Source organism: Mustela nivalis (assembly GCF_964662115.1).
Source record: "Mustela nivalis genome assembly, chromosome: 20".
NCBI lineage: Eukaryota > Metazoa > Chordata > Mammalia > Carnivora > Mustelidae > Mustela > Mustela nivalis.
Genome location: NC_139039.1, coordinates 12,395,594 through 12,417,646, shown reverse-complemented (window position 1 = coordinate 12,417,646; position 22,053 = coordinate 12,395,594). Strand labels below are relative to the sequence as shown.

Here is a 22,053-nt window from a genome sequence, read left to right as displayed (position 1 = left end):
CAGAAACTATGAGACAATAAATTTTTGTTGTTGTAAGCCACCGAGTTTTGGGGTAATATGCTGTTTAGCAATGGAAAAATAATACAGCTATTGTGGCGAAGAGACATAAAAATGCAGAGGCTCAGAAGAATCTAGTTTATTTCTGTCTTGTAAATATTCCAAGAAAAGGGGAAGGAGGAAGCATGGCTTCCTATAGCCATCAGAGACTCAGGTTCTTTTCTCTTGCCACTTGGCTTCATCCTGAGATGTGTTCCTTTTTCATCCATTAGAAGCTGGCTTGCCAGTTATGTGTCTTATGTTTCAACCCCAAGGGAGGGTATGATAGAGTTGGGGGACAATGTCTTCTCTCTGAGAAATAGAGTATTACTCTTGTTCCCCGCCCACTGGTGAGAATTTGGTCACATGGTTCCACCTAGCTGCAAAGGAGGCTGGGAAATGGAGTCTCTTGATGGACAGCCAGGAGGCCTGCTGAAACTCAGGGGGGTTCTATTAATAACAGGAAGAAGTGGAGAATGGAATGGAATCTAATGGACGGTGAGTCCTCTCCCTACCTGGATCCTGATGTTGGTGCCTTTTCTGAGACTTCAGTTAGTGACCTCTCCAGAGCTGCTTTCTCATTTAGAAAGTGAAGAATCCGATGAGACTGGCAGATTCCAGAATTTTTTTTTTAGCAGATTCTTTTTATTAAATAATATTTTAAAACAGAAACTGCCTGCATAAAAGAAATAAAAACAGATCTGCTCTGTTGGAATCACCATGGGGGTGTCTCTCCCCCCCCCCTACATTGGTGCCCCCACATAGGTGGCCCCATGAAAAGTTATTTGAAATGGGGCACCTGGTGGCTGCCTGCTCTGGGGCACTTGGGTGGCTTAGTGGGTTAAAGCCTCTGCCTTCGGCTCGGGTCATGATCTCAAGGTCCTGAGATCGAGCCCCACATTGGGCTCTCTGCTCAATGCGGAGCCTGCTTCCTCTCTCTCTGCCTGCCTCTCTGCCTACTTGTGATCTCTCTCTCTCTCTCTCTCTCTCTCTGTCAAATAAATAAAATCTTTGAAATGCTGGGGCTCTGTGAGGCATGGTCAGAAAATCACCAAATGAAAACTGTTCCTGGATTCCTTCCAGTTCTGGTGTTTTTGAGGTTGTGATCATTCACCTGTGTGTCCTGAGCTGGGCTGGATCACAGCCTTGTCTTTCTTGGCAGCTGGGAGTTTGCGGGACCCGCAGGCGTTGGCAAGAGGACACACGGGAAAGAGCCTTTGCTCTGGGTGTGTGGCTCCTCCTCGCTTCTTTAACCCCTTCCCTGATCTTGTGACCCATTTCTCCTTTCTCCTAATGCAAACTGAGTGTCCTCCCATCCCTGGCCAGGGGCCAAGGTGCTGTGCAGCTCGGAAGGAGTGTTCTAGGTTGTCAGTACGACTTAGCCTTGTGTTCCATCCTGCAGGTGGAGTGGAGATTCTTGAAGCAGAGTCTGCCTTCCTCTCAGGTTAGTACTTCTCTCTCGCCCCCCCCTTTTTCTTTCTTTCTTTCAAGATTTTATTTATTTACTTGAGAGAGAGAGAAAGAGGAAGAGAGGTAGAGTATGAGCTTGGGTGTGGGGAGTGGTAGAGGAAGTGGGAGAAGCAGACTCCCCGCTGAGCAAGGAGCCCAAAGCAGGGCTGGATCCCAGGACCCTGAGATCATGAATGGGAGCGGAGGCAGACGCTTAACCAACTGAGCCACCCAGGCACTCCCTACCCCCAGGTTAATATTTCTACCTCCGCTCTTGCCTTGTCCTCTTCCCCACTGCCATTGGCCTCGAGGGGGATTAGGAGTTCAGGTTCTGTCGAGGCTGTAATTGGCGGATGTGGACTTGCCCAGCCTGGACACAGTTTGTGAGAGAACCGGAGACCAGCAGGGAGAGGCCCCTCCCCTCTGATTTTTTCCTTCCCCAAATCATCTCACAATTCTCAAAAATACAAACTGCCTCAGGGAACGTTACCTAGGGGTTAGAGAGTTCCCTTTCTTTTAGTCTGCAGACCATCAGAACATGATAAACATTCCTCTTCCTGTGGCCCAGGGTCACTTTCCACCTGTTTCCACCAGCGTAAGATTCCTTCCTCAGAGACTGGCTGTACGGGCCACCTTCTCCCAGGCCACCTCCAGACGCTAAACGAGAACTGGGCAGAGGCCTTAAGTGTCCGGCAAATCAAGGGAACAATCCCAGGCCATTCTGAACGCTAGTGACTACTGGCCACAAACAGAACATTGCTAGAATGCTGGGGTTGAGGTGGGGAGTGGGAAAAAAGGAAGCAATGTGGATCACTCTGAGCTGCTTAGCATAAGGACTATCTTACATTTCTGGGTAAGACATTAGGACCCTGACGAGCTGGTTTACCACAGGGCCTGCAGGCAAATGATCTTAAGGAGTAAAGTAGGTTCCAGTGTAAGAACCTACATGGGTCCCAGTGAACTGGACAGCAGGTGGCACCTCATCGAAACGGGACAGCCCCCACCCACCATGGTCATGTGGAGACGTGGGCTCACTGTCCCTTTCAACTTTTTAAGAGAAACCAGAAATCCAAATTTTGTGGAACATTGCCCAGGCGTGGACACGTTGCACAGAACACGGAGCGCCCTCTGCTGGCAGGTTCGGCTCCCCGGCGGCCACTGTGCTACCCCTGAGGGCAAGCCCTTCCTGGTGAAGTCACCCTGCAGGGCTGCCTACTTCAAACAAACAAACAAAACACCAAACCATGTTGGGGATTAGTCTCAGCATTTTGAACCAGTGGCTAGAAGTTCACCAGAAAAGGTCTTCATGGAGATTCCAGGGGATTATAGTTGTGTCCCACTGCTGTTGTAAGAAATTACGACAAACTGAATGGCTTAAACAATGCGAATTTATTATCTTACAGTTTTGCAGATCAGAAGTCTGACAAGAGTCTCCCGGGGCTAAACTCCAGCCCTGTCCGCAGGGCTGTGTTCCCTTCTGGAGGATCAGGGGAAAATCCACTTTCTTGCCTTTTCGTCCCTTCTAGAAGCCATCGGCATTCCTCCGTTCATGATCCCCCGCCTTGTCTTCTAGGTAGCAGTGAGGCTTCTCTCATCACCATGTGAAAAGGTTCTCTGCTTTTCAGGATTCATGTGATGGGGCAGACAATCCAGTGTTATTTCCTCATGCTAGGTTGTAAAGTGTTTTTTTGTTTTTTAATTTATTTAAGCAATCTCTACACCCACCATGGGGCTTGCACTCATGGACCCCAAGATCGAGAGTTGCATGTTCCACCCACACGGAGCCAGCCAGGCGCCCCACAAAGTTGTAGTTTAAACACCTCTGCAAAATCCCTTTTGCCACACGAGGTAATATTTTTATAGGATCCAGTCATTAGGGTATGAACACGGCTCTTCCCTAAACTTTTGAATCTTTTCCTCCTTCTTCAAAAAAAAGGTCTGGGGAGAGAAACCTATGATAAGCAGCTTTCTTTCTTTCTCTTTCTTTTCTTCCTCTTTCTTTCTTCTTGTATTATTATTATTTTTAAAAAGCCTTAATTCCACATCCAGTATTATATTAGTTTCAGGTATATAACACAGTGATTCAACAATTCTTTTTTAAAAACAGATTTTTTTTTTTTTTTAATTTATTTATTTGAGAGTGAGAAAGAGCACGAGGAGAAGCAGGCTCCCTGCTGAGTCGGGAGCCCAGTGCAGGGCTGGATCCTGGGACTCCAGGAACAAGACCCGTAGGCAGATGCTTAACCGACTGAGCCACCCAGGTGCCCCTGATTCAACAATTCTGTCCATCACCCAGTGCTCATCACAAGTGCACTCATAATTCCCTTCACCCATTTCACCCCTCCCCTCTCGTACCCCTCAGTTTGGGTGTATCTCTCTCCATAACCAGTCTCACTACACTGCCCCCCAACCCCCCCCCACCCCCGCCAAGGCTGCCTTCTCTGTAAGAGATTATTCTAGCAAGGGCCTTTCTGTGCACCCAAGCCCAGCCCTCTCCAGCCAGTGTAATGCTCAGCTGCCTCTCTAGTTCATTCCATCTGCTACCTCGGGGCTCAGAAGCAGCCCTTCCCCCTGAGCTCCCTTCCCCGTGGAGCATCTCAGCTGGGATTAGTTACAGGGTGAGGGACTGTGCCAACATCTCTCCCTCTCCCCAGATGCAGCGAAGGCTCGGGGGCTTGGGGCAGAGGCTGGAGTCTGCATCACCCAGGCCGGGGCTGGAGACGGCCAGGGCAGGAGCAGAGCAGGACGACAAGACAGACATGGGCTGCCGTCTCTGAGGGGCAGGGCCTGGCCGGCTGGAAGCTCGGGCTGCTTCTGCCAAGGGCTCACTTAGTCCTGTCCACTGCCAAGTCCTTGGCTTGGGTTCAAACGGCCAGCTGCTCCCAAGAAGAGGATGAGGGAGTCTGGACTTTTAACAGCCTTCAGTGGTGGAGTGAGGGACGAAAGGCAGGGCGGCCGGATGGCTACACGGGGGTAAATCCTGGCATCTCCACTGCTTACTTCTGCGTGTGTCCTCGTGAAAATTACTTCACCTCAGATGCCTTGTTCTTAAGCAATGCCAAGGAAGGATACCTTTCATGGGGTTTTTAGGAGGATTAAATGGGGTTAATATCTTAACATCTGTAAAGGCCAAAGATTGCCTCTGCAGAGCTGTCACGTGGCTTTGTTAAATAGTACGTAACCTGCTCTGAGAGGATGATCTGTGGCCAAATCTGGTTTAGTAGCTCCACGTCTCCACTAGAAGTCAGGCATAAGTTCTCAAGTGACTCGGCTTACGACAATGCTAGGGGATTTGCGTGAAGCACATTCAGTCTGCACTCACACAGCTGTGTTTTAATTTATTTAAACAATAACTCCACCCAGCGTGGGGCTCGAACTCCCCTGCTCCGTGAGGATCACTTTTGGCCAAATCTACTTTAGTAGCTATACTTGTCTACTGGAAGTTAGAAGGCGCTGCGGGTTACATCAACAGTAACAGATACATGTACTAGACTAGAACAAAGGAGGTGCCAAGTCCACGGTACTCTGTGCTGGTCAGGTTAGTAGTCAGTCCATCCTCTTGGATGACTGACTTCTGGGTTATTTCTTCTTATTCTTAAGTCCTCCTGCCCATGGTTCTGATAGGGAGTCAATGCATTTTCTTTGGAATCCACATTCCTAATGAAGGCCTTACTTTACCCCTTAGATAAACTTGACCTTCAACAGTCCTAGAAACCTGAGGTCCCAGCGACTACACTCTGCTTGAAGCACTAAGACCAGCCCTGGTTGCCACCAACCGAAGAGAGACGCCACGGTCAGCCAGGCTGGGGAAGAAACTTGAAACGGGACAAAGGCAGACTCTTGGACACGATCAAAGCGGCTAGGCGGAAAGCAGAGAACACAGGAGAGCTGGCTTCAAACTACAGGGAGGGACAGGGCAAGACAAAGAACACTTATTAAATACTGACTGTGCTCTGAGCTCAGTACCACATACTTAAACGCCCATTGCGACCCTGTGGAAGCAGGCAGAACTCTCGCATGAGACGACGTGAGGAAGAAGCAAAGGGACCTGCCCAAAGGCCCCCATAGCCAGGGAGCCCAGGCTGGCAGATCTGTTGGCCTCACGTCACGACCTCTGTAACCGGACTGCATAACCCATGTGTGATTGTAGAGCTTTCTCATATTCCGAGCTGGCATGATGGCATGGAAGTTCTGTACCAGTTCCTCACCATCGAAGGTGTCCGAGGAGATGCTGGATGGAGATCTTCAAAGATATTAAAGAGAGAATTTATTCATGCCTTGTTGGAGGGTGGAAATGCATCTAGCTTTGAGATTCTGAGTTTCTATACTTTTCTATACTTCTATACTTTCTATACTTTTCTATACTTTGGGGTATACTCTTCAGGTATATGAAGGGATTTCCTTTCCCTGTATTTTTCACCTTCTCATCTGTCTCCTTCTTCCCTTCATGCAGATACTCTGTTCTGGGAACATGTTTTTTTTCTAAAAGGAGATGGTGGCTGGCAGTTTGGGCGACTAGGATAGCAGAAACACCATACTACTCTCTCTGGTTGGTGAGTCTACATTTTTACCAAGTTTACTAAGGAGATTGCGTTACACTCGGGTGAGGCAAACCTGGAAAGATGTCAAGAGGAAGCAATTACATCACCCCTCCTTCCCTCTCCTCCGATTTCTTGTTACCAAGCAAACCCCGTACCCCCTGAATGTAGAATTTAGGGAAGGGGTTGACTGAAGATTCATATTCTGCTATCCCATCACGATGGGGACTTGATAGAGAATCTGGAAATTTTTTGGAAAATAAAGCAGTATTTCCTGCACACCTGAGCTGGGGAACAGAGACCTAATTTAAGCCTGGCAGACGGAGCAGGGGTGCAGACCTAACATTTTTTGGTCCTCTGCTGCCCCTGTGTGGACACAGTGGGAAACAACACCTCAAGATTTCGCTTGTGGCCACGGTGAAATTGGACTTGAAAGAACCACCCCGAGAACCGCTGGAGGTTTATGACCACGAGGAGGGAGTCAGGAACTGTTCCTATGGCCAGAAAGCTAGGGGCTTCCAGGAGAGAGGTGGGGAGCCCCTACAAGCTGTCAATGACTTCACCAAAGTCGTGTCCACCAGCTTTATTTTTCCTCAAGACATCTGCAGCCAGGAGGCGAGCCATCATCTCAAGACTCGCAGGCATGCACCTCTGCGGCTTCTGGCCGCGACCAGCGCCCGCGGGCACAGCGCCAACCCTCCCACACCTTCTCTTCCTGCGCTTGGAGTAACAAGTCTGTGAGTGTCTCCCTCTGGTTTCACAGCTTTTCACACCCTCTCTTTACCGTCTGTCTCGACACCACCATCTACACAACATATCTACACCATGGCATGGCGTTCGTGCTTGCAGCATCCCTGACTCCCTGCACAGGCACGGGACAGAGATGACACTTGTGTTCTTAAATGAGCGAGGGGGAACACTTGGGCACAATGGGGGAGGGTGCGGAGGGGGCTCTGGGTGACTGGGAGCAGCCTGGCTGGAATCCAGGGTGTCGGAGTCCGAGGACTGCCATCTACTTACAGCTTTAGCTGCTTCCTTCCCCGGTCAGCTCCCTCCTGGGTGCCCAGCACACCAGCCAGCCTCACCCCCCAGCCCCTCCCGACCAACAGCAGCAGTGGTGGGAGCCCCAGCCCTCTTGCTCTCCTGCCCACAGGAGAGGATGGGATATCTGGGCCTCCTCTCTCCAGCTGGGAGCCAGGGCCAAATGCACCTGGCCTGACCTCCTGTCCCCTCCCCTCATGCCTCCAGACCCTGCCGCAGCCTGCGATCCAGGGCCAGGAGCTGCCGCAAGAAGCCCCGGTTGGGGATGATGCCTCGGTGGTCCTTGACCTTCTTGATGGCCTCCACGAGGGTGAGGTGGTGGTACAGCATGAGGTAGGCCAGCACCAGCGTGGCGGACCGGCTCACGCCCACGGCGCAGTGCACCAGGATCTTCCCTGCGAGGACAGACACACGAGGCGGCCGTGGGACCATGTGTGGTGGGCTGGAGGCGGCGAGGGCTACAGGGTTGGGTGAGGAGGGAGACGGGGAAGCAGGGTGCAGACTGCGGGTGGGAGGAATGCTGACCCCTGGGATGCCTGGACAGGCTACACAGACCCGTAGCACGCAGCAGCTCAGCCTCCGGGAGCCTGAAAAGGGCTCCCAGGGAGACAGATGCTCGTCACTAATGCAAATCCGAGTCTCGCACAGAGTGGTGATCTGCCCGAGTGTATCAGGTACATTAGCATCGGGCCTCGGTGAACACTGTGGATTCTTTCCTTCTCGTGTTCTCATGCACCACCTTTTATAAACAGATGACAGTGGCTTTTTGGCCTTCATATCAGATCCTGAGCCTCTGTCCTGTCGCTCAAATCTCTCCTGCCTTGAGCCCTCCGGCTACCCCCCCCCCTCGACTCCATGTCCCCGGTTCCTTCCCTCCCCCGGCCGCTCCCTCCTACCTCCTGGCTGGTTCAGCGCCCGGTGGATGAAGTCGGCAGCTGTCTGGAAGTGGATGCTCATGTCAAAGGCTGGCGAGTCATGGGCCTCGACACCCAGATATCGGATGCCCAGCCCCTCGTAGGCCTCGGGGGTGCCTCGCCACCTGCTGTGGGAGGCATTGAGGACGTGCGTGATGCCCAGGCGGCGGAGCTCCCGGCGGTTGTTGGCGATGTCCCTGTGTAGAGCAGACGGTAAAGGCGGCTAGGCTCCGGGCCAAGAAGCTGTGGCCTCCACCCTGTCCGCCGCCTCGCTAAGGTCACCGGCTCCAGGCCTCTGCCGCGCCTCCGGAGGACCCAGAGTGGGGGACCAAGATGGCAATGACCTGGAGTCTCATCCTAGAGCGAGGGTTGGGAGTTCTGGGGGAGGTTCTGCCTGGAGAAGAGAAGACTAATGGAGTGGCTAACTATAGCCATAATGTAAAATACTGAAAGAGTCCTCCAAGGCAGTGGGATTTTACTTGATTTGTGGGCAGGACTGAGTGGTTCTGTACTTCGTGTATGGAGGTATGTACTAACCGTGAAATCCAGCTGAAGAAAAAGAGAAACACCTTTGGGGTAATGACTCTCCCGTCACTGGGGGTATTCAAGCAGAGACAGAAAAGGTCAACATGGAGGTCGGTGTACCAGTGGGGATCTGGACCTTGGCTGGGTTGTTGGAACAGCTCATGTTCAGCCTCCCTGCTAACCTGGAGGTGATAGTATTCTGACCCTGGCTCCCACACCTAACTCCCCTGTTGCTTTCTCTTTTTTTCAAGATTTTATTTGAGAGAAAGAGAGAGAGAGAGAGAGATCACAAGTAGGCAGAGAGGCAGGCAGAGAGAGGGGGGAAGCAGGCTTGAGGCTCGATCCCAGGACCCTGAGATCATGACCTGAGCAGAAGGCAGAGGCTTAACCCACTGAGCCACCCTGGCGCCCCTCCCCTGTTGCTTTCTACTCTCTTTGATACCCAGAACCTTCTCATGTTCTACCAGTTGTTCTATGCTCATATGACCCTGTCTTATGACATCACCTTGGGGTGTTCCTCTGGCCCATCTCCCTCAGCTTAGTGCCAGACGCCTCTCAGGCAAAATGGCCATACCTCAGGGCCAATGCTCTGTCCAGTGCAAACTCCTCAAGTACGACGAGCACTGAACTTGAACCTCCAAGTCCTGGCTCTGCTACTTACGACCCATCTGACCTTGGGCCAGTCACAACATCTCTGAGAGCTTCAGTTTTGCCTTTTGTAACCTGAGGGCAGTGGTACCTACCTCCCAAGGCTGTTGTGAAGATTAAGAGAGAAAATGCATGTGAAAAGCTCCTTGTACACAATGAAGCCCTTGAGAGAGAGAAAAGTGAGGGGGACTCTTCCCTGGATGCTCTTCTCTCCAGGGCCCCCAAGCCCCAGAACGTCTGCGTGTACTGCGGCTTTGACTGGACACCCCTTCGGCTTGCCACCTACTTCCTGGCCCCCAATGGCTGCCCTTCACCAGCATCACGGCTCCACAGATGGAAGGTCAGGGAAGTCATCTGTGATGTCCGCTGCATGCCATCGGCACTCAATAATTAATTTTGCTAAGTGAGTGACATTATTGCTTAAACAGAGACTAGCTGTCCAGAGTTGGGCATATCAATAATCCTGCCCCAGCTCCCCCAAACCCTCCAGCCTCCACTCTCTGCCCATGCACCCCTGCCCCTCCCTCCTCAACCTGGAACCAACAACATGACTCAGGGCCTCCCCGCCACCCTTCTCCTTCTTGCGTGCGTACACACACACACACACACACACACACAGCCATGACCCCGGGCTGCCGGCTACGTACTGGTCTCCGAGGTAGAGGCCCGGCCAGACCTCATCGGCATGGTTACAGGCGGTCTTGCCTGTGTAGAGCAGCCTCTCCAACTCAAAGACATTGAGGAAGGGATGTTGAACCGAGGGCATCTCCTCCAGGGCCCCTCTAGTGCGAACGGGAGACCTTGAGCTGCTCCGGGAGAAGCGGGCCATAAAAGTCATGGAGGCCCAGAGCCAGTTACCAGGGCACATCTCAGAGGCAGCTGCAGGCGTGTCCTCGAGCTGCTGACAGGTCAGTCTCCGGTGGCTGTTGCTGCAGGAGGGAGGGAACGGAGACACATCTGACTGGGTCCCGAGCAGCTGCTTCCCTTCTTGCCAGCTGGGCTGGGCCGTGGGGAGAAGCCTCTCAAGGGAGGGAAGGGAACTCTGGCCCTGGGGGCAGGGGGGGCACCACAATTACTCTCTCTCTCAAGCTGCAGTGGCTCCTTTCTGCTCTTTGGCTCCGCCAGGCAAGGAGGTGGGAGTCACATGTCCTTGTTTACGGGGAGAGGGAGCTGCCCAGCTGCTGGCTTTCTGCTCTGCCACTCCACCCCCACTCCCAACACACACACATAAACACACACACACACATTTGATATTTGGGTGGCAGTGCCCGTTGTGGGAGCTCTTGCCAGCCGGAATCTGGGTCTCATCTGCCTGGGGCTGCAGGCAGAGAACCCAGGGAGCTGGGATTGGAATGGGGGGTGGCTCTGGACCCATCCCGAGGGAATTAGCGGGAAGACAGCAGCAGCTGGGGCCATGACATATGCCAAGCCCGATTCTCAGCACCAGAGATATGGGCTACTTTAACCCATTCCTGCCCTGCCACTGCCTCAGAGTTAGGCCTACCGTGGGATGTGTATGTTGGGGGCTGGGAAAGTGGGGGAACAGCAATAAAGAGGAAGTGTAAGTTTTTGAAAAACACTTGCTGAAGGCATGCACTAATGGAAGAGGGTTCCAAGGTATGTGCGCAACGGCCAAACCACTCTCCTTCGATCAGCATGCAGACATCACTGATCAAACCTCATCTCTCATTTCTGAGTCAAGCAGGGCTGGAGTAATGTGTCTGGGTGTGGAGGGGAGAGGCGGAGGCTAGGGGCTGAAGAACGGGACGGATGAGGGCTCCTGCCAGGGTCTCAGAGGCTGAAATGGCCATCTGTATTGCTGGTGAAGCCAAGTGACCCTATGCGGGGCATGGGGCTGGCAGTGAGGGGCTTAGCAGGTGTTCCCTGGACTCTCTGTGGACGGCGGGCCTTTCTGAAAGTGGGAGCTTGTTCTGAACGGCAGAGCTGGGAAGGGCCAGCCTTTGAGACTTGGCCAGGGTCCTTCAGGCAGAGAGGCCATTGTGATAAGAGCCCCTTTCTCCTCCTCCTCTCCCATCACCAGGCTGGGCTGGTCCCAAGGATTCCCTTTTCGCTCCCTCCCTGGTCCTCAACCGAAAGTCCACTAGCTAGAGGCCATCTTTGACCTGCACACCTCTGTGAACTCATCCCTCCCCGTGAGCCAGGGCCCCCAGCTCTCCTTTCCCTTAGGCCAGGGGAGACCACGCAATAACAGGTCTTAGCGTGCAGGGGCATTAGGATCAGGGCTGCTGAGGGGAGCCTGGACCTTAGGGTGTTCAGGGAGAGAGATTTTTGCAAAGGCTGGGGTGTGGAGAGACCACAGAGATAATAGCACCATAGCCACCATCGCCATCACCACCACCATCATCATCGTTCGACCATCATCAACATCACCTGCCTTGTCTCCTCGCTCCTAAAGACCCCATCACTTTATCCCCAAAGAACGGTTTCTCGAAATAGCTTCTGCTGCCCCGGTAATGGCCACTGCATGGTAAAGGGGAAGCGGGAAGGAGCTCACAGGTAGGAAGGAGCTCGTTGGGACTCTATTTCTCCCCGGGGCTGGAGGAGCCCCGTTCCGTCCCGAGGTACCCCCCTCGGCCTTCTCCAACCCCATCCACCGCGTTCAGGCGCCCGCGTCCGCCGCATCCCTCCCGCCGGCCGCCCGCCCGCCGCCGCGGCGGTTCTAACAGGTTCATGGCTGTCGCCCCGGCCGCGGCCAGCCCAGACAGCCCGGCGCTGGGGGCGCAGGGAGGGAGCCCGGGGGAGCTCTGCTGGCTCGGCTCCCGCGTCCCCGCCTTCGGTCCTCCCTCCCCACCACCCCCAGCCCCGAGCCCAGCGCCTCTGCGCGCCGCGAGGGAGGCGACCGCCCCCGCCCCCGCTCCCGCCCCCGCCCCGCAGCCCCTCTACCTCGGTGCGAGGGCGGCGCGGGGTCTCAGTCCCGGAGGCCGAGGGCAGGCGCAGCGAGCGCCACGGCCATGACTCTCCTGCCACCGCCGCCGCCGCCGCCGCCCCCGCCCGCTGCCGCTGCGAGACCGGCTGACGGCTTAGCCTCTATTTTTAAGCCGTGACACGCACGTCGAAGCAGGGTTCCTATCAGTGTGTGTGTGTGTGTGTCGGTGACACCCAGAGACGCAGCCTCACCCGGCGGCCCGAGCGGACACGCCGCGCGGGCTCGCCCGCGGGTGTTTACAGACCAGACCCAGACCACGCAGCCGAGCAGCCCCGCCTCGCGTGCAGGCTCGGGCGGACGTGTGTGTTAGGAGCTGCGCCAATTACAAGGCATTTTGCTTGAGGATGACATTATACAAGCCGTCCCAGACGGTGCCTTTAACACACTCGCTCCTCCCCGGGCAGCATGAGTTAATCGCGTAGACAGGATGGCGCGCCTCACTTTGTCCATTGCTTCTTCTCAGTAACACCGAGTCGTAAATGACACGGGTCGGTAGCCCTGGTTCGTATTTACTATATATACCACGTGTTTCACATCTCTGCACTCAGTTTATCCGCACCCCAGGTCTGTGCGACAGGGGGACATTATCACTGTCCCCATTTTAGGGAGAAGGAGACTGAGGCCCAGGTAGGTGAAGTCATTTGCCAGGGCCACACGCTAGTTATGGACTGAGCTGAGTTTCAGACCCTGGCAGTTTGACTCGAAGTTCATGTCCTTAACTGTTCTAAACCAGTGACCCCACACAATGGAGAGGAAGAGTGGATTTCCCCCCAGGAACCCCTTTTGGGCAGCTCGGCTCTTAGTGAAGGCCTTTCCCCCTGAAGCTGGAAGAAACTCATACCCCTACTCTTCACGTGTGCTGCCTTTTAGTGATGTTTAGCTTTACTTGATTTTCTATGGTAATCACCTTGTGGGTTCCAAGATGGTCAACACTTGGAAGGCAAGCTTGGTATTGCTGTCCCCAATCCTTAGTTCATTGTTGATGGGGGAAGTAGAGAGGGAATGAAGGCCATCAGGGGATGCTGTTGAAAATCAGGCAGATGAGGACTCGGGGAGAGTTGTCTGCAGGAGGGAAGCAGGAAGTTGATAAGATCAGGCTGGACCTGGTTTCAGATGAGAATACATTATTAGTTGAAATCAGGATTGACTATGTTCCCAGCAGGGGTGGTCAGTGAGGCTTTGATCTCTGGTTTTCCTTCTCTAGTGCTTATTGGCTAAAGGGACACAATCCTCAGGTCAATTCTGTGCTACAGAGGAGGTTCCATCACAGGCTTCGGGCCAGGATTAATGTCTCCTCCTAGCCTTTTCCTCTCTAGAGAAGCAAACTCAATTCTCCTCCATGCCTTCTTGGCATGGTGGTTTACGTGAAGAAATGAAATCCTCATCATTCAAAACAAAGGATCGGCTTGGGAGATTTCAAATTTTAATTTGTTGTCCCCCCCAAAAGTCAGTAAAAAACGGTCACAAGTCGGGGCGCCTGGGTGGCTCAGTTAGTTGAACTTCTGCCTTGACTCAGGTCATGGTCCTGGGGTCTTGGGATCAAGCCCTGCAGCTAGCTCCCTGCTCAGCAAACCTGCTTCTCCCTCTCCCTCTGCGTCTCCCCCTGCTTATGTGCGCTCTCTTTCTCTCTCTCCATCAAATAAATAAATAGAATACTTAAAAAAAATGGTCACAGGTCAAATCGTAGAAGAGCACATATTATTGGACTAACCTCATTTTAAGTGACAGAGTCTTTAGGGTTGGTAGGTTGAGAAGGTATAGGTGAAATTGATCTCAAGCTTTGGCAAGATTTCTGTTTCAAACCTGCGTTTCACTTTTCTCAAAAAGCTGGAAAAATATGCTTTAAAGCATGCTATGGACAACAGGGGCAGATGTTTTCAGGTAACCATAGAAGTTGTCCATGGATCACTATCTTCATTAATGGTCCATTAATGATCAGATGCAACTCGGGCGGCTTTATATTTTTCTTTTTTCAGATTTTATTTATTTATTTGAGAGAGAGAGAGAATGAGCAGGGAGAGAGGCAGAGGGAGAGGGAGAAGCAGGCTGCCCACTGAGCAGGGAGCCTGATGTGGGACCCAATTTCAGGACCCTGGGATCATGACTGGAGCTGAAGGCAGACACTTAATTGAATGAGCCACCCAGGCGCCCTGGCTTTATATTTTTCTTAGTAGCTAGGACGGGTATTAGGTTTCCAGGTGATAGCAAACTAAATTAAGGCTGAGAGGAGGAGGGAGGATGGAGGAGTTAGTAGGGAGAAGGTAATGCAGAAGATAGGACGGGAGAGGGTTGGAAGCTAATAGACGCAGCATGTATTAATAATTTACTATCTGTCAATTTCGTGGGCTTTCACATTTATCAGCTAATTTAATCCCACCCAATTTGTAGGTGGGTGTTAGTATCATCACTGAATACCCGAGGTGACTGACACTCGGGCCAGATGGTAAGCTAATTCACCCACAGCTAGTCAGTGGCTGAGCACAGGTCCAAATACAGGGTTATCTGATTCCAAACCTTTATATTTCAAGATGACGCTGAAGAGTCACTTCCTTTATAAAGCCTTTGTGGATCCACTCTCTTTTGTCTGCTTCCTTGTTTGTATTGATACAGGTATCTATTGAAGGACACGTGAGCTATATGTAACTTCACTTATTTCTATATTTCTTTAAATCTCTGCCCTCCACACTAGAAAGCATGGATGCATTATACTAAGATGAACTAAAATGGAAAAATGAGGCTACTTAAAAACAGGAATAGATTTCCAAATGGTCTCAAAAGAAATGCCTCCCTCACCCCAAAATATTTAATTAAGAGAGAAGGAGAAGAAGTAGTTGCGGGGGGGGGGGGGGAGAGAAACACCAACAACCATATGTTAAATGGCAATTCTAATTCCTACCATTAACTGCTGGGCACTATGCTAAGTGCTTTACATAGATTAGCTAATTCAATCCCATAAAGTAGGTAACATTAATTCCATTTTACAGCTGAGGAAACAGATTTAGAGTGGTGGCAAATCCACTCTGCCACAGCCAAGTAGCTAATAAGTGGGATTTGAGGAAGGATTTAAACCCAAGACTTATTTTTTTAAAAAAGATTTTTATTTATTTATTTGACAGAGATCACAAGTAGGCAGAGAGGCAGGCAAAGAGAAAGAAGGGGAAGCAGGCTCCCCGCTGAGCTGACTGCCGATGGAGGGCTCTATCCCAGGACCCTGAGATCATGACCTGAGCCGAAGGCAGAGGTTTTCACCTACTGAACCACCCAGGCGCCCCTAAACCCAGGACTTTTTATTTTATTTATTTTTTGTTTTTATTTATTTATTTGACAGAGATCACAGGTAGGCAGAGAGGCAGGCAGAGAGAGAGGAGGAAGCAGGCTCCCTGCTGAGCAGAGAGCCTGATGCGGGGCTCGATCCCAGGACCCTGAGATCATGACCTGAGCCGAAGGCAGAGGTTTTCACCTACTGAACCACCCAGGCGCCCCTAAACCCAGGACTTTTTAAACCAAAGCCTGTGCCTCACATCACTGTAGCAAGTGGGCATACCTAAAGAAAAAGAATAGCAACAGTTAAAATGTATCAAGTCCTCCCGTGTGTCAAGCAGGCATTCAGCAGAAATTACGTGAAGCAAGGCTTGCTTAAGCCTGAAGTCCTGGTCCCTTAGGGGGCGCGGCTCGCCAGGGGCAGGTTCCGCTGGGTGGGAGCGCCGGAGGCGGGAGAAACCCGAGACAACCGCTGCCGCAGGGCACGGCTTTCCCGACACACGCCACAGCAGAAGGGCTGGGACGTGGCTTCCTTCCAGTCGCCGCGCCCTAAGAGCCGCCGCGCCCATCGCTCCCGGGCTGGTTCCTCCTCGCCCCCGGCTCGTGCACCCTGACCTGTGCTGCGGGGTTGGGCCGCGTTGACACCGGAAGGGTCCAGATGCAGTACACAGACAATTGTGACTTTATTTAGCGATGGGAATGTGGTGAGGGGAGGCGGGGCCGAAGACTCAACGTCCTTTGAGGGGCCCCGTGTTGATTCTGCCTTGTTCTTCCACATCGCCATTCTCCCAGGGCCTGTCCTTTGGCTTCTTCCTCCGCCCCTAGTTAGCACCTCCTCTCCCCTCGCTCCGCACGGGGGACTGGTGGGCCTGTCCTCTCAGGGGTCCGCCGGGTGTGAGTGAGCGTTTCCTTTGCCCGGATCCTGCAGGTTCTGAATTGGGGGGTGGGAGGAGGCACCAGGGTCGTTTTTTGGTAGAGGGACCATCTGGCTTTTGCTTCAACTCTGATAACTTCCTCTCCACCTCTCCTGTATTGCATTCTGTCGCCACTTTCCTCTGGCTTACCTAAGGGCGAACACATCTTACCGCCGTGAATACTCACTTTCTCCTGAGAGCCATGCATTATCGCACGGAGCACAAACTCCCTCCGTTAGCCTGGCTCTGGAATGCAAATAAACTCCAGGGAGCCTAGTGCCCTTACAGCAGATATAAACTAGGACATTGTGTGCAAATAAAACAGGACACAAAAGGAATATGCAGCAAATCTCCCTATGAAAAAAATAAGGGAAGAAAAAGAAAAGCAGGTATAAATACACATTTTGAAAAAGACCGAAAGGAAATATGTCAAATATTAAAGGAGGCCATCTCCAGGCAGAGGGGGAGGACAAATAATTTTTATTTTGTGCTTTAAAATATCCACATTTCCCAATTTTTCTACAGTCCATATGACTTCATTTTAAAGGTCAGTTCTATGAAATTAGTTGAGATTTCCTCAGTGGCTTTCCATGTGGCCAATATTTGCTTAAAGAGGCTATTTAATGTCTTTGGGAATGCAAGTTTCTATCTTGCTTTCCCTCCTATGTAAGGTTTTAATATATTCTAAATCCTTATTTTTTAAATCTTGGTTTATCAGTTTTTGAGAGATGAATTAAAATCTCCCAGGTTTATGGGCTTGTTAATTCTTTAGTGTAATTGGCCAAGGATATTTGGAAGGCAGGGCCGAATAAGGCACCCCACCCCCACAGTCCCTCAAGAGGAACCCACCCTCAAAAGGATTTTACACCACCCCAAAAGGAGCGCTCCCCTGTCTCCCATATGATAGATAGGTGACAAAAACCTGATTGGATGACGGGCATAGGAGGGTTAATCAGATTAAAACAGCTTACCAACAAGCCCATAAAAACCCCTTAAGATTTAGAACCTTTGGGGTGCCTGGGTGGCTCAGTGGGTTAAAGCCTCTGCCTTCGGCTCAGGTCATGATCACAGGGTCCTGGGATCGAGACCCACATCAGGCTCTCTGCTTGGCAGGAAGCCTGCTTCCCCCCTTCTCTCTCTGCCTGCCTCTCTGGCTACTTGTGATCTCTGTCTGTCAAATAAATAAATAAATAAATAAATAAATCTTAAAAAAAAAAAAAGATTTAGAACCTTTGATGGCTATCCCTTTGGGTTTCTTCTCTCATTTTTTAAATAGAGCTTTGTTCTATCACTTTGCTATAGCTTAATAAACTTCGCTTTGCTGCCCACCACTCTGTCTGGTTTATCTCTTCAAGAACTGCGAGCACCGACAGAGAAAAAAATCCTACAACATAATTCTGTCCATTGTTGTTTGGATAGTACCAAGTTGTGTTATTAGATCCATAAAGTTTACAGGCTTTTAAAAAAAAATTAAAACTTTTTGTTGGTAGGTTTTCTAAGAATTTAAAGAATCTGTCTAAAATATATGTATATACATTTTAAGTGAAGCTCTTATAAACTGTTTATAGTTAGGTTTAAAAAAATCAATCCATTTTATATTTAAAAATAATTTCTTTTAGAGAGAGAGAGAGCTCTCAAGCAGGGGGAGGGGCAGAGGAAGGGGGAGGAAACCTCAAGCAGATGCCACACTGAGCTCCAAGCCAGAGGCAGGGCTCCATCTCAGGACGCTGAGATCACAAAATGAGCCGAAATCAAGAGCTGGCCGCTAAACGGACTGAGCCACCCAGTTGCCCCAATCTGTATTTTAACAATGATTCTCTTTTTAAAAATTTATTTGTGATGACCGATCTATTTAAGATTCTGCCATTTTTTGTTTTTTTCTTAAATTTATCATTCTCTTCATTTTTGTCTCCTTTTTTTGATTTGGTTTATCTTGTATTTTTTATTTTCTTTACTGAGCTCAGTCAATTTTCAGGTTAAACTAAGTCTACGTTTAATTGGTCCTTTTACCCTCTTCATGAGGATTTTTATTTTAATTTCCTTCAGAATACTTTTACTACTATCTTCTTTATTATTACGATTCAGTACTTTGAATCCAGTTGTAGGAAAATTTGTTTCTATGGTCATTGGTCCCATAGAGAGCATAAAGATCCTGTGAAACAGTAGCTCCTCTCTGTCTAGAAGCCCCCCTTCCCCCTCACTCCCCTTCCCGGTTCCCCACTGCCTGGAAGCAAAGGTACTAAAAAACGCCAAGTATTTCTTTCTTTTCATCTTTCTCAATATGTTTATTTTACTGTTTTTTGAATTTCCAGTTTTAGGCATTACCTATTGATTTCTCAAATGAACACTGAAGGTTTTTTTTTTCTTTATTCCACCCCCCCACAATATATATGTCAACATTCCCTCCCTATACATTTAAAAAAAATAGCTGTATACTAATTTTGTTTGTAAGTTGTCAGTGTTTAAGTTATTTAAACTATAGAACTGTTATTCACAGTTGAACCACCTCCTTGACTACGACTTTTTCTTTGTTTTCCCTCTGGTTAATGTGTACTGTTTGTTTGCTTAATTTTCAGCAATGTCTCACTAATTACAGCACCACACTTTCCCCCAGTTCCCTACATCTCCTCTTGGCAAACATATCCATTACTTTCTCAGTGTTATTCCCACCGCTCGCCCCCCCCCAACCATAAGTCTTTTCTGGAACTTTCTGACTTATCCCCATCGAGACCCATTGCTCTCAGTATACTAGTGTTGAGCCATTACTCTGGGATCTTCTCTTGTTCTTATGCTGGGAATTTCTCTCTCCTCTGGAAGCCGGGATTCCTGGGCATCCTTCTGATTTTAGTAGGATACTGGTATGTTCAAATATGCCTGATATTCCTCCAGTCCAGAGACCTTTTGTTTTATTTCTTCAGAGAATAAGCTTCCAATCTCATGCCGAGGTGGGGAAGCACCAGTTGCCTGACGATGTGCTAAGAGGAGATCTGTGGCGTTTATTACCTTAAACAGACTTTTAGGGCAGTGTGTGGGTTTAGTCTGTCTTCAGACTTCGCTCTACAGACAGCTAGTGTTGCCAGTTGCCTGGCCTTTTGGGGGGCTCTGTGGTGAAATCAGACGGATCACCGATACTACCCAACTGACTTGCCTTTTCCATCTCAGCATCCAACATTTTGCTGCTACTAAAATATTTCCTGTCCTTTTCATTCTGGTAGGTTTTATTTTTGAAGAAAATCCTTTGACTGTCATTTTTGTGGGGTTTCAGGAAGAAGCAGAAACAAATGCTTGCTTTTAATATGCTGTCTTTAACTGGGAATGCCAGCTGGTTTTTGAAAATACACACAAAATGACTGATATTGTAATTTTTTTCACATTCAGTATTTATTTAGACTTACCAGCATGTTTTAACAATTCTTTTGCATACAGTTGCTTCTTAACCCACTGAGCACCCAGGCGCCCCACATACAGTTGCTTCTTTATCCTTTTCATCCTTTCTAGGTTCATTTCTTTCTTATTTAGTATTTCTTTTCATACTGGTCTATTAGTAGTAATTTACAAGTGCTTCAGTGTCAAAAAACTTCTGATTTGCCTTGACTTGTAAATGATATTTTGCCTGACTTTAGAAATGTCAGTTCCAGTTATGGTTCCTCAGCACATCAGAGATATTACTTCATTGTCTTCCAGCATTTATTTTTGCTGATGAGAAGTCCCCCCCACCCCACGGTGTTCTTGCCATTACTTTATTGTAATCTGCCTTTTTCCTTTGTTGGCTACAGAATTTTCTTGTTGTTCTTGTAGAATGCTGGCTTCCCAAATAGTACCTGAATAACTTCTTGGTAACACCAAACTGCGTATATTGCTTATTAGAGGGAGGGAGAAATCTAACTTCAGAAATAGTTTCTCCTCAAGACCTGATTAATTGATATTTTGATCTCTGGTTTAAGGAGGGTCTTTCAATGTAGGGACTTGATTAGAATTGGGCAATTATCATAATACAAGAGTTTAGGATTTACAGGGGATGGCTGGGTGGCTCAGTCAGTTAAGTGACTGCTCTCAGCTCAGATCAGGAGCTCAGGATCCTGAGACTGAGTCCCACTTTGGCTCCCTGCTGAGCGGGGAGTCTGCTTCTCCCTCTCCCTCTGCTCCTCCCGCCACTCATGCTCTCTTTCTCTCTCTCAAATAAATAAAATCCAGAATTTAGGAACTCTGGAAACAGCAAGGTGAGGCTTTTGAGACAGGCACTTATAGGGTCTTAGAATGTGAAATCTATGTTGATGCTTTCTTGAATTGCTGGGTCTTTTGATAAGTTCCTATGATGAACTATAAAGTTATTTGCAACATTTCCTTTCTGGAGAGGAGTCACCTGGATTAGCAAAATTATGCTAATGAAGGCAATGGAATAGTAAGGTCGTGTTAATGAAGATACCAAACTATTGGGTGTAGATAGTCTCGGTTTTCATTGTTCTTCCTTGTGGCTATTTTCCAGCCTGAGCTAGAGGATAATGATGGACCATTAGTATTGGGGGGTGTGATCAGTCTAGGTCTTCACTGCTCTTTGAGGTATCCCAGTCATGTACCAAGTTTCTGGGACTGTTTAGTCCAACCTCCAAAGTTCTGAGGATGTTTCTTTCAACCTCCATAAGCATCCGATTTCTTGCTCTTTTTGTTGGGTGATTATTTACTCCAAGAACCCGACTTTACACTATTTCTCCGTGGGAGCTGGTACACCTGTGGCGCCAACTCTTGTTTCTGCTCAGATGTTGAAAACTCAGCCCATGTTGATGTTGAAAACTTAGCCCCACAGTGGGGCCTGTGACTTCAGCCCCCTCTTATCTCCCAGTTTCTGGTGTGTAGAGGTTTCCTTTCCTAGTGTTATGTGTTTTCTTTTCTTTCTTTCTTTTTTTTTTTTTAAGATTTTATTTATTTATTTGACAGAGATCACAAGCAGGCAGAGAGGCAAGCAGAGAGAGAGGAGGAAGCAGGCTCCCTGCTGAGCAGAGAGCCCGACGCGGGGCTCGATCCCAGGACCCTGGGGTCATGACGTGAGCCGAAGGCAGAGGCTTTAACCCACTGAGCCACCCAGGCACCCCTGTTATGTGTTTGTCTTATCACCATTTTACACTACAGAATTTAACAATCTTAAAGAGAATTTAAAAATACAGTGGAATGAATACTATTCACCGTCTAGATTTAACAGTTGTTAACATTTTGTCACATTTGTGTTTTCTGTCTGTGAATGTGTAAACATATGTTGATATAAATATGTACACGATTTATTTCTAATTTCCTGTTGATATATTTATATACATACACATAATTTTCTGTTGTTTTATAAATATACATTTTTCCATTTAAAATTCAATTAGGGCGCCTGGGTGGCTCAGTCAAGCATCTGCCTTAGGCTCAAGTCATGATCCCAGAGTCCTGGGATTGAGACCGGCCCTGGGCCCCCTGCTCAACAGGAAGCTGGCTTCTCCCTCTCCCACTCCCCCTGTTTGTGTTCCCTCTCTCGTTATGTCTCTGTCAAATAAATAAATAAAAAATTAAAAAAAAATAAAATTCAGTTAGTCAACATATCACTAGTGTCAGACGTAGAGCTAAATAACTCATCAGTTGCACACAACACCCGGTGCTCATTGCCTCACACGCCCTCTCTAAAGCCATCACCCAGTTATCCCATCCCCCAACCTCCCCTCCCCCAACCTCATTTGTTTCCTATAATTAAGAATCTCTCATGATTTGTCTCCCTCTCTGATAACTTCCTATTCAGTTTTCCCTCC

The 22,053-nt window shown here is 49.4% G+C and overlaps 2 protein-coding genes across 2 annotated transcripts; both read right to left on the bottom strand.

Moving 5' to 3' along the window:
• Window positions 1–3,480: 3,480 nt before the first annotated feature.
• Window positions 3,481–12,419, bottom strand: DUSP26 (dual specificity phosphatase 26). The gene is made up of 4 exons (XM_082715485.1): window positions 12,056–12,419; window positions 9,799–10,080; window positions 7,961–8,175; window positions 3,481–7,459 (listed from the first exon to the last, which is right to left on the bottom strand). Exons 2-4 carry the CDS (start codon window positions 10,017–10,019, stop codon window positions 7,260–7,262), a joined length of 636 nt encoding a protein of 211 aa, XP_082571611.1. The 5' UTR covers window positions 10,020–10,080; window positions 12,056–12,419; the 3' UTR covers window positions 3,481–7,259.
• Window positions 12,420–15,488: 3,069 nt separating this feature from the next.
• LOC309855290 (uncharacterized protein) lies at window positions 15,489–16,539 on the bottom strand. Its single transcript, XM_082715462.1, has 2 exons — window positions 16,461–16,539; window positions 15,489–16,290 (listed from the first exon to the last, which is right to left on the bottom strand). The coding sequence occupies exon 2, from the start codon at window positions 16,141–16,143 to the stop codon at window positions 15,757–15,759; it is 387 nt and encodes a 128-aa protein (XP_082571588.1). The 5' UTR covers window positions 16,144–16,290; window positions 16,461–16,539; the 3' UTR covers window positions 15,489–15,756.
• Between the last annotated feature and the right edge of the window lie 5,514 nt (window positions 16,540–22,053).

Bases quoted from the DNA above. Each gene is read 5' to 3' on its own strand.
- DUSP26 (XM_082715485.1), bottom strand. From the start codon at position 10,019: ATGTGCCCTGGTAACTGGCTCTGGGCCTCCATGACTTTTATGGCCCGC. The intron at 8,176-9,798 runs GTACGTAGCCGG...TGCTCTACACAG, and splicing joins GGCCTCTACCTCGGAGACCA to GGACATCGCCAACAACCGCC. The intron at 7,460-7,960 runs GTAGGAGGGAGC...CTGTCCTCGCAG, and splicing joins GGCGCTGAACCAGCCAGGAG to GGAAGATCCTGGTGCACTGC.
- LOC309855290 (XM_082715462.1), bottom strand. From the start codon at position 16,143: ATGGCGATGTGGAAGAACAAGGCAGAATCAACACGGGGCCCCTCAAAG.